This window comes from Elephas maximus, chromosome 24 (genome assembly GCF_024166365.1).
Source record: "Elephas maximus indicus isolate mEleMax1 chromosome 24, mEleMax1 primary haplotype, whole genome shotgun sequence".
Classification (NCBI taxonomy): domain Eukaryota; kingdom Metazoa; phylum Chordata; class Mammalia; order Proboscidea; family Elephantidae; genus Elephas; species Elephas maximus.
In genome coordinates, this window is record NC_064842.1 from 27,903,533 (window position 1) to 27,915,899 (window position 12,367).

General features: G+C 40.0%; 1 protein-coding gene across 2 annotated transcripts in view; it reads right to left on the reverse strand.

Moving 5' to 3' along the window:
- EDARADD (EDAR associated via death domain) overlaps positions 1 to 12,367 on the reverse strand; it is a 111,176-nt gene that overhangs the window by 32,027 nt on the left and 66,782 nt on the right. For both annotated transcript variants that reach the window (XM_049868690.1, XM_049868691.1), the window contains one exon: positions 8,957 to 9,015. In XM_049868690.1, coding sequence (XP_049724647.1) covers positions 8,957 to 9,015 — 59 coding nt within the window. The remainder of the gene's footprint in view (positions 1 to 8,956; positions 9,016 to 12,367) is intronic.

Sequence of the window (12,367 nt, forward strand, 5' to 3'; positions counted from 1 at the left end):
ACCAGGTCCACCTGCCTCTTCTTTGTGCCTCAGAGTTTCAGATCAGGCCTGAGTTGGAAGTGGGAAGAGAAGCTTTGAACTGTTTGTTTTATTTAAATATAATACTAACCAATACTTACTGAATACCTACTGTGTGCTAGGAGATTGGTATTATTATATCCATTTTACAGATGAGGAAAATGACTGAGGGAGGTTAGATGACACAGCTAAGTGTCAAAGCTATAATCGGGACCTAGTAGGTCTGATTTTTTTTTTTTTTTTTAGTAGGTCTGATTAGCCTATGGCAAACCCGTATATCTACAAGCATGGGCTCTGGAGTCAGACTGCCTGGATTGTTCAATTCTTGGCTCTACTACTCAGTAGCTGTGTGACCTTGAACAAGTTATTTAACCTCTCTATGCCTCAGTTTCTGCACCTGTAAAATGGGCATAATAACAGTGCACCCCTCAGGGTTGTTTTAAAAATTAAATGAGCTGACAGATAAAGTGCTTAAAAAAGTGCTGGGCTTTAAAAATGGGAACTATACTTAATATTCTTTTGATTACCTCCAGTTAACTCCATTCAAAATGCCTATGATATTGTGTTAAGTGAAGAAAGGAAGACATTCAATTGTGTATACAGTGTGATTACAACTATGCAAAAAATAGTTACGCCCACGGAAAAGAAAAAAGGTGGAACTACTTCCCTACCATTTTCTCTCCCTCTCTTTTTTTTTTTTTTCGTTTTCATGAGTTTAAGCACATTACTTTCACTATGGAAAAGTAATCATTTAAAAGAGAGAAATTTTATACTCCTAGCTTTCAGTTACATTTAACTTTCTTTAACAAATAGCCTAAGGTATCATGATTTGGCAAAGGACAGGGAAACATATAGAACTGTATCCGAGATGGGAAGTATACCTAAGAGACTGCATAGGAAAAGAAGTAAATATGACCCTTCTGGTGAGAACAAATGATAAACTGAATTATTCACGAGAGTCAAGGTTAGCTGGGAAAATCCTGGCACCTGTCTCAGAGAAGATAAATAATCACATGTCTGTTTTCTGACACAGCTTCAGCTTCCAGCACTCACAATACCTAGGATGTTATGCTTTGTGTATTCATCCACCCACACCATGTACCAGATGCCTACTAAGTACCAGATTCTGAGATAAATGCTGCAATATAACAAACACCAAGATATTGCATGTGTTATGCTAACTGCTTCTAAAAAAGGAGAAAATATCTCTGGGTCTCTGTTTTCATATCTGCAAAGTGAGAAAGTGAGACCAAGGATCCATCCCTTTCCACCTCTAATGTCGTGTACGTCTGCTAAATCTCTGTGTCAGAAACACATATTAGTCAGGTGAAGAACTAACCTGAAATAGCGCAAACTCTTATTCCGGAAATCCATTCACTAGGCGAATGGATAAACAAACTGTGGTACATCCATTCAATGAAATACCCATTCAGTGAAAAAAAGAAATGAGCTATGAAGTTACAAAAAGACATGGAGGAAACTTAAATGCATATTGGTATGTGAAATGAAGCCAGTTGGAAAAAACAGCGTACTGTGTGATTCCACTTATAGGACATTCTGGAAAAGGCAAAACTATGGAGACTGTAAAGACATCAGTGTTTGTCAGCAGTTAGAGGAAGGGGGCAGGGATGAACAGGTGAAGCACAAGACATTTAAGGGCAGTTCAACTATTCTGTATGACACTGTAATCGTGGATACATGACATTATGCATCTGTCAAAACCCACAGGGTTGTTCAACAGGAAGAGTGAACTCTAACATAAACTATGGGCTTTAGTTAATAATATATGCATATTGGTTCCTTAACTGTAACAAATGTACCACACTGATGGAAGATGTTAATCATAGAATCCAGCATGCAGTGGGGGAAAGGAGGCATATGGGAGTTCTCTGTACTTTCCAGAATTCTAAAACTGCTCTTAAAAAAAAAAAGTGAGGGCGTGTGACAAAGGTCACTAATTCTCAGTTTTTCCTCTTCAACTTTCTCCTCCTACCCTTTTACCACAGTCAAGGTCACTGCTTGATTTTTTTCTCTCCTTGCTGCCTATCTCATCCTCAGGGGTAGATGGCAGCCATAAAGATCGCTTATGGGGTATTGGAGGGAGCAGAAAAAAGGATGGTGTTAGATAACTTACCAACTACATAATTAGTCCTTAGAGGGTATGAGGACATGGAGTCTTCAATGTCTGTTGAGCCCAGACTATGAGCCTGCTTTTTTTCCACTGCCCAGATAAACCAAATAGGCTATATCTTTTTTTTTTTTAATTTTTTTTTTCCTATTTTTGCCAGCAAAAGGTCACCAGCTGGGATTCTCTAAAACAGATCTTTAATGTTTCCCTCTTCTTCAGTCCCCTGTCCTATCAATGACCAAATTCTTTTGATGGCCTTTAAAATATTTTGTTTTCAAATGTTTTTGAGTTGCACTCCCCTCCTCATTCTCCCTACCACACCCCAAATTCAGACCCCCGTGATTACATTCCTGGATGCTTGTAACAGCCCCTGGACAATCTTCTCGCCTTAGCCTTTCCTCTTACCCAGCCGCTGGACAAGCCAATCCTAGGATAATGCTTCTAAAACTATATTTATTCCAGCATTCCACAGTCAGAATCTTTTTGTGAATTCCTTCCCCATGACCTCCCCAAGTCCACTCTCTCTCCTGGCACTCACAACTTCCACTAGAGCAGCCTTTCCCAAAGTGGAGTTCAAAGGAAACACTGGATGGAGGTACGTGCTGGTGGTGGGAGAAACACTTGTTTCTCGTTCAGTAAGTTTGGTTACCTGTTAAGTGAACTCAAACAGGCGCCTTACGTCTCTTCTCCCCTTTTGAATTTTGTATGTGTACTGAGGTTCTCTAAGGGGGATTTTCATAGCGAGCTTGCCTGTGGATCCTGTTTTTAAAGCAGCCATTAACATTCCTATTTGGCTGTCCTGGCTAGAGCATTCACGAGTTACATTTGGCTGTAAGCTCTAAGTGGTCACCATTGTGTCCAGCACCTAAGAGAGTGATGATGATACAACCCTGGCACTCTTTAAATACGTAATAGATGAAGGAATGAATGTTTCATCATCTACCTTCTTGCAATCTATTTCAACTTTATCAAACACTAGGACACCACTGTCTATTTCATGCAGGCCTACGGACTCTCTGTTGCTGTTGTCATGGCAGGTCCGACTTCTGGTGACCCCACATACAACAGAAGGAAACATTGTCCAGTCCTGCACTATCTTCATGATCAGCAGCATGCACGAGTCCATTGTTGCAGCCACTGTGTATTTTGAGTTCCTTCCAACGTAGGTGGCTCATCTTTCAGCACTGTACCGGAAAACACACTGTTGTGATCCACGGGGTTTTCACTGGTTAACTTTTGGAAGTAGATCACCAGACTTTTCTTCCTAGTCTATCTTATTCTGGAAGCTCTGCTGAAAACTGTTCACCATGCGTGACCCTGCTAGTATTTGAAATATCGGTGGTATCGCGCCCAGCATCAGAGCAATACACAAGCTACCACAGTATGACAAACTGACAGACGGGTGGTGGATAGACTCAAGAAACAAACTCTTTTTTTTTTTTTTTTAATAGTATGCTTTTTTTATTGTGGTGAAAATATACACAAGAAAACATCTGCTAATTCAACAATTTGTACATGTATAATTCAGCGACATTGCTTACATTCTTCATGTTGTACAACCACTATCACTATCCTTTTCCAAATTATTCCACCACCATTAACAAAAACTCAACACTCAGAAACGCAACACTCCCCAAACAAAAACTCCCCCTTCCTGCCCCCTCCCCCATAACCGCTAAGAATCTTTGGTTTCTATATATTTGCTTACCTCATAAAAGTGAAATCATACAGTATTTGCCCCTTTGACTTGTTGTGGCATGCATCGGGACTTCATTTCTCTTTATAGATGACTAATATTCCATTATATGTATATACTACATCTTGTTTACACATTCATCTGCTGATGGACATTTCGGTTGTTTCCACCTTTTGGGTATTGTGAAAAGTGCTGCCGTGAACATTGGTGTACAGGTTTCTGTTTGCGTTTCTGCCTTCACCTCTTCTGGATATCTAGGACTGGGATTGCTGGGTCATACGTAGTTCTATGCTCAACTTTTTTTTTTTTTTTTTTAAATTATTGTGCTTTAAGTGAAAGTTTACAGTTCAAGTCAGTTCCTTATATAAAAACTTACACACACATTGTTATATGACCCTAGTTGCTCTCCCTACAATGTGACGGCACACTCTTTCTCTCTACCCTGTATTTCCTGCATCCACTCAACCAGCTCTTGTCCCCAGGAACAAACTCTTTTGTCCCCTAATGCCTCTGCTAGATTTCCTCCCTTCTTAACCCTTCCGAATGTCACCATTCAAGGCACAACTCAAATTTGACAACTAACTCAACTTGTTATCTTTACATGGGAAAAAATGTTCATGTTGTTCCCCATCCAACCTTCTTTTAGCCCTTCCTCTGAGAGCTCTTACTTTTAACATGGTAACTCATCTATCTGTGCTTCTGATAGCTTTGTTTACCAAAATTATTTGTGCATATATTTTACCTTCCCTATCAGATTTTTTATCAGATTAAAAATTCTGATATGCGTTCTTCACAGTACGTTGCAAAGAATGTTATCAATAAACATTTGCTTAAAAAATAAATCTCCTTTACCTTTGGTGTAGTGGTTAAGAGCTACGGCTGCTAACCAAAAAGGTCAGCAGTTTGAATCCACCAGGTGCTCCGTGGAAACTCTATGGGGCAGTTCTACTCTGTCCTGTGGGTCACTATGGTGTTTTTTGGACTGTCCATGGGGAAAACAAATTCCATTTACTATTCTACCTCTCTCTCTCCTCCCTCTCCCTATCCCTTATTTTTCAATCTCTCTACTCCTGCTGATTCATTATCCTTATAAAATCTTTGATTCCAATCCTAAAAAAATAGAAGCCTTTTTCTCTACTTTTCTCAATATCCTCAATATTTTTCTTTGTTATTTTAATGAATTTCTTGGCAGAACTGCATAAACTTTCTTATCACCCTCTCACTCTTTAACTCCTTGTAATTGAATTTCTGTCCACAGGACAGATTCTCTTCCTAAAGGGTCCCAGTTACATCTGAATGGATAAATTCAGTGATGTCTCAGTAGGCCTCACCCTGACTACCCTGAACCTCCTGATAACATTGACCATCCCTTTCTTGGCACTTGAGGCAATGCCCTCTCCTGGCTTTTTTCTATTTATTCAGTACATACTAGGCATTAAGGATACAATTATGAGCAAAAAGATACAGTAGCCTCTCCCCTCATGGAACATAGTCTAATCAGTGGGAGAGACAGCAATTAAATAATCAGCAAACCATGTAACTATAGACTGGGGTGAGTGTTATGAAGAAAAGCATAGTTGCCATGACAACAGATAACTTCATTCTCCAGCTACTTCTCTATCTGTTCCTGAGCTCCTTTTCCTTCTCTGTACTCAAAATGATGTGTCCCTCAGAGCACCATCCTTGGCTCTCTTCTTTGTTTTTCCACAAGAACTCTTTCCCTTGACAATCTCACCCACTCCTTGGGCTTCAACCAGCCTCTTGTGCTTGAACCCTAAGTCATCATCTAGTGCTGCATTTTCTACCGCTTTTTGGGCATTTTCACACCATGTCTCACTGGTATCACAAATCTCACATACCCCAAATTCTACCAACCCTTGTCTCCTCTTTCCTAACCCACAAACAAACAAAATTCAATCCTAACAAGATGCAAATCTGCTCTTCTCCCTGAATTCTCTCTTTTTTTTTATTGTTAGTAGCAACCATCTGGTAGTCACAGGCTTAACGTCTAATCTTGTCTTCTCTCCAATCCATCCAGGGTCTCAGGTATGGTCAGATGATTATCACTTAAAACTCTCTAGGCCTTCCTCTCCAGCATTCAAGGCTCTGGGCCTTGTTTGGCCTCATCAGCTAATATTTCCCATCCATAGCTTCATCTCCAGATGAAATTCACTCTTTGTCACAGACCCTCTCCTTTGAGCCATTGCTTATACCATTCCTTCTACCAGGAATGCTCTCATCTTCCCCTCAGACACACATCCTAGAATCTATTTTTGTGTCAGAGGTGATAATATCATACAGCCATTCAAACAGATGGCAAGATCATGTAGCAAACTGGATAAAATATTTATGAGATAATATTAAATCACAAAAGCAAGATATAAAATTATAAGAAAAGAGTTTTTATAATTATGCATATGGAAAATGTATAAGGGAATAAACTGAAAGGACAAAAAAAATTGGAGTATTACAGAAGTGGATTGTGGATGAGTTTCTTCACTTTTGTAGATTCTAAATTTTATTTCATGTGGTTTTTTAAAATAAGCTTTTTATTTTAGAACAGTTTTAGATTTACAAAAAAGTCATGAAGATAATACAGAGAGTGCCTGTTTACACAAAAAAAAAAAAAGTTTGTTTTTTTTTTTTGTATAAACCTACACCCAGCTTTCTCTATTATTCACATCATATGTTAGTGTGGTACTTTTATCACAGATAATAAACTAATAATTTAATGTGGTTTTTAAAATAAAAAAAAATACAAATAAACAACATAAAGGAAAACGTCATTCTTTCCATAACCTCTAATCCCAACTTAGCCTCCTAATATTTACCATTTTCCATATTTTTATTATTATTTCAGACTTCTCTTGGCATGGATCCTTGGCTACAAATTGGAATAAATTTTGCTTCCCATCATTTGGCATATGTTGGTGCATGTAGTTAAAACTGTACTATTTGATAACAGTTCTGGGAAATGTTTTCTTTGACATAAAATACCACGGAAATTATTTAAATGTATTAACCATACCCACACAAATATATGAACCATACCCACCCTAAAATCTAATTGTGTGAGTGACAACTTTCCAACAAGCTTGTAGGCTCTGCCTGTGGTCTTATTCACCCACCCACTCCATTCCTTCATGCCCCCAGCCTTTTTATGTCTAACATAAAAACCCAGATCTGGTCTCAGAGTACACGCTCAGTAAATACCAGCTGTAATAAATTGCAGGAGGCTGTCCCTCATAGATGGAGTACTGATTTTTAAATTACTAAAAGTAAAGGGTTCTTTATAAAATTCTGAGAGACCAGACTTTAATTTTTGACACCAGGACACCACAGTGTTTTCTTTCGCATCATTCATACAGAGGCAGTTAAAATTAAACCCCAGTAGAAGCAGATCTTTGCTTTTGAATTATAAAACTCACAAAAACTCAGATATTAAATCTCCTAAAGGACATATTTCCAGCTTACTTTTAATGTCTGAACTATAGAAAATGGTGTGGGTTTTTTTTTTTTTTAAACATTCTCCCCTAATGAGTTGTCTTTGTTTTACCTGCCAAGTTGATTTCAAAGAATCTTTCTGGACATCTATCAGTTAAGAAAAATCCTATAGATTATACAAAGAAATAACCAGCTGAAGTAGCTATGGGAATATAACACATTCCGTTTTCACAACAGAACTTAAAAAAAAAAAAAACTTTAATAGGCTTTCTCCCCGTTTTTTTAGTTGATAACTATATCTTCATCTTTTGGAATAGTCTTTACTTGATATGACCAGAACTATAACACTTAAAATGGAAAAAGTGCTGAACAGTGTTACTAATATATATTCTGTACCTAACCTAAAATGGTTTTGGAAAACTCCTAAAAGCAAATTAAACAAACAACATAGTGTTCTTTTAACGTCAAGGGAGTCTATCATATAGAAGAGAAAAATTTTGTTAAACAAATTAAGGATTGCGAGAAAAGAAAAAAAAGTATATTTTAGGTGTAGTAAAATATTTTATATTCAGTGAGCACAGAAGTCAACCATTAGATTGTAATTCCAAAGAAAATGCTAAGTATCACGACAGCCAATGATTAAAGATTCCTTGTTTTATTAAATAAACTATTCCACAAATGAACATTTAAAGTAGCTCCACTGGTCATTTTCAAGAGCTCTGCTTCATGACTAAAATGTCTTATTTTATCAACTAAGGCATAACTTTGCTTTACTGCAAATGTGTTTTGAGCTACCCGAGAATACCACCATTGAAGATTTATTACAGACTGATGTTTCTGAAGCAAGACTAAACAAAACTTCGAATCTGACTTGTTAAAAATTAACTTGGTGGTAGAGAAGGAGCAGGATCCAACCAGCATATCTTGAGGCAAGACAGGCTTTTTGAGACATTTAATGCTCTAAATATAGCTTAGCAGGTGTGAGGGATTGTGCAGTTTTGTTCACGAGCTTTAAGTACGTGAAAGGAGATGGACTCGACAGTACAACGGTAGCTAAAGCACACAGTGACACAAGGAAACCCCTGGAAGGATGTACATCTAAAGGTGAACAGTGCAACGACAGGCAATTCTCATTGTTTTCTGTCTACTTTCTATACTATTCTGAATTTTAAAATAATAAACATTCTTTTATACTTAGAAAACAATAAACATATTTGCTCTTTGGAAACAGACAATAAAAATAATTATGCAAAAGTTGGATTTCTGATATCTGAAAAAGGAAAAAGCTTTATAAAACATTACAGAACTGTTATTAGACTATCAGATTTGTTGTAGCTAAAAAATAGTAATAATTCCCTTCCACAGCATACCAGTTACATGAGAAGGAAAGCAACAGCCCTTTCTAACTCGCTAAGAGATTGCTTGTCTGTTCTTGGCATGTAGATAAAGATTTATTTCAAACAATGGACTAAAGCTACCAGTTACTAGAAGTCATAGAAGTTGCATAGATGGGCTACATTACTGGTATGCATAAAGACCATTTTTAAACTTATTATCCAGAAACCCTGCACTTCATTCTTCATTTTTAAAGCTGTATAATTCCTAAAACAATTTCAGCTAGATTAGCACATACCTAAGGATAAAAATACAGTTGAAATTATCATTCTTACCTGATGATGCTCATCAGAATTCGGTGGGCAGTCGGAAGTAAGTGTATCACACTCCTCGGCTAGGAAAAAAAAATTCACACAAAGCTTGATATAGGCAGCACCCACTCTGTGATGTAAGACTTAAGATTTAATATTATGTGAGGTCTTAACATCTGGTAAAACCAAGACGGCCTTCAATGGCTTAACCACAAGTTCCCTCCCCACTCTGTTCCCATGAATAAGGTCCCCTAGCAAAACAATGCTTCTTATCAAGGGACTGGGGACAGTGCCTGCTCATCCCTGAGCAATGGGTTTAAGTTCCCTGCCAGCCCACAGAATTATTCCAACAAGCCAATCAGATCCTCCCACAGGAACCAGAGGGCACCCCACCCTCTTGATACTACAAGGTCTGCCTCCCACAGTTGTTCATGCTGCTCTCGAGTACAGCTCATGTGGCCCTGTGTGGTGTGTGGTGGTCTCCTCCCCCAAGCTGTGAGTACACGTGATTAATAAACTGCTGACAATCTCATCTGTCCAGTGTTGGGTGTTGTGTGTTCAGCCATCCCCATAACCCTAAAGCGAGACTCCCTCCCTTACCAACAGGTGATCGAAACAACTGGAGTCACAAACAGAATGGCCCAGCCATGACCAAAGATACCTGGTCAGATTTAACTAACTGCACTTGGCTAATTAGCTGGTTCCATGATACAGTGAAGGCCACCTGGGAGGCAACTGTCAATTACTAGTGAGCTTGTGCACTGGCCCATGTTGTCTTTGTTACCTGTCTGCCATCCTTTCCATCCTAAAAATGCTCTGTCCCCAAGATGAAAATTGTTAATTGACTATACTCAGTGTGTCACGCTGTTGGGTCCAATCTGTGTCTCTGAGGCTATCACCTGTAAGGGTGGTGACAACACAGCACCCTAGTTGGTTGACACTTAAGTCCCGCTTACCAAGGGTCAGCCTAGAACTCTGTCTACCCTGGTGACTGTCTCTGGCTGCCTGGGGCAGCCATATGGATATTGTTTGTGACTGTGCACCTTTGGGACAGGCCTGGGGACGGCCTTTGTGGGGGCTGTAGAAAGGAAGGAGACCATCACCCAGGGAGAATATACACATGGCACCCTGTTATTGTTGTTGTTCAGGCAAAGGTGGTGACCTTGCCCATCTCCTGTGCTCCCGCTTCCCTTGCTGCTGTCACACCTGCTCTCCTGATCCCCAAGGATACTGAGGTGCATGTCCATGCAGCCCACGGCCCAGGTGCTGATGAAAAAGAAAAGGGGAAGGAGCATTTGGTGCTCAGCTGTTCTCCGCGTGCAAAACCTCTAGCTGGTGCACCTGGGTTTGCTCAGCACTGCTGTGATCTCCATCGGGGCCGTAGACAAAATGCCCTTATTGGATACAGACCCCAACCTGGGAAGACTGACCAGCACTCCCTGGAAAAAAAGGTGGCCAGCTACTAGGGGGACCACCAGGATCCCAACCTTTCCCCATAACCACCTAGAAGGTCCAAATCATGGGTGACTGGACGAAGACCAAAAACTGAAAGCTGAAACTTTACACGGCTAGAGATATAAAATATTCAGAGAGAATCCAGAGGGAGGGAGGGAGGGAGGGAAGGAAGAAAAAGGAGAAGGAGGAGGAGGAGAAGAAGCTGCCTGCCTGGTGGAGAAGGCAGAGCTGTAGCAGAAGTTGGTTTCAATCCTCCAACCTCAGGTTTATGGATAGGCCCAGCATTCTTCCGCTGTACCACCCTGCTGCCTCTCCATCGGATGCAACAAAGATCCTGAGCCTTAGTGTTACAGGGAAAACCCATGGCACCCTGTAGCACAGTAAAGGGGTTAATTCAAACTTGACTTAAGCAGGGGTACTTAAGCTATATGAAACCAACCACTGCCATGGGGGAGGCCCCTACTCCTACCAATACTGATTTGAGGCTCTCTGGCCAGAAAAAAAAGGAAACTCTGGTGGCATAGTGGTTAAGTGCTACGGGCTGCTCACCAAAGGGTTGGCAGTTCAAATCTGCCAGGCGCTCCTTGGAAACTCTATGGGGCAGTTCTACTCTGTCCTATAGAGTTGCTATGAGTCGGAATCAACTCAGCGGCACTGGGTTTGGTTTTTGTTTTCTTTTTTTGGGGGGGGGGAGCTTATAAATACAAGCAGGGTAGATAGGACTCGTCCTCCCTACTAAAGTATATCTAGTGACCAAAAAAAGAAAAAAAGGACTAGAAAGAAAGCTGGATATAAGGGTAGGAAATGAAAAAAAAAAAAAAAAACTGAAGCAGAAGTCCACGAGTTGACCCAATTGGAAATCCAAAATTTACTAAAATAATTCATACAACAAAAAGATAAAAGAGCACTAATTGTTTTTTTCTGCCTCTACGACTGGAATGCAACAATTAGCAAACTTTGATGAACTTAATACTGGTACTCAAATTACAGCTACCCCTAGAGATCCCACCAAATTTAAACATTGTACCCCCTATAATCTTAGAGGAGTTGTTGAATACAGAACAAGAAACAATAGGTATGCCTCACTTTAACCATCAGAATGCTTATCTTGCCTAAATTCCCCATGGTGATTGCACTCACTGCCCTAAAGCTATCCCACAGTAGGCATTACCCAATGAGTAATAAATTAAGCCTTTGTCACTTTTGTCAAACGGACTTGGCAAAATGGGACCCCACAATCTCCCACCCCCAGTTAAAATAGTTAATGTGGCCTACTGTTAATTAAAACAGGGCCTTCAAGGATTGACACTTACTCTATAAGACCTAATGGGTGAAGGGGTGGTCATCTCCACTGCTTCTCCACTAAACAGCCCAATTTGGCTTATTCTTAAACGTGGAAAAAATGAAGGGCACCTCATGGTGGATTACTGCAATCTTACTTCTGAGTTCTCATCCATTAAGGTCTCCATACCCCATACCCAATATTACTGAAATTACTGGCTCTGTCCAATCAGCAACTGGTAAGTATTTTGCTATTATAAATTCGGCTAATATGTTCTGCTCGGTGCCTATTTCAGCAGCCTCTCAGCTGCAGTTTGCCTTCACCTCTGAAGGGACATGATATACCCAGGGGGCACCTCAGCAGCCTTGTCGTCACACATAATCTTTGCAGGCAAGATCTTAACCGCATCCATCTATCTCCAGGAGCACATGTATGACGCTCCACTGATAACATCCTCTTCTGAGGACATTCATTTGACACACTCATCCAGGACATACAAATACTCACAAAGGAGTTCACAAAAAGGGGATGGGCCATTACCCCACCCATAGTGCAAGGCGCAGCCACCTTGGTTAAATTACCAAAGATTTGGTAAACCAAGGGCTGCTCTATCCGACACTGCTAAGACACAGCTGTTGACCCTCTCAGCATCCACAGTATTAATATATACGTCCAACATCTTTTAGTCCTTTTTGGGT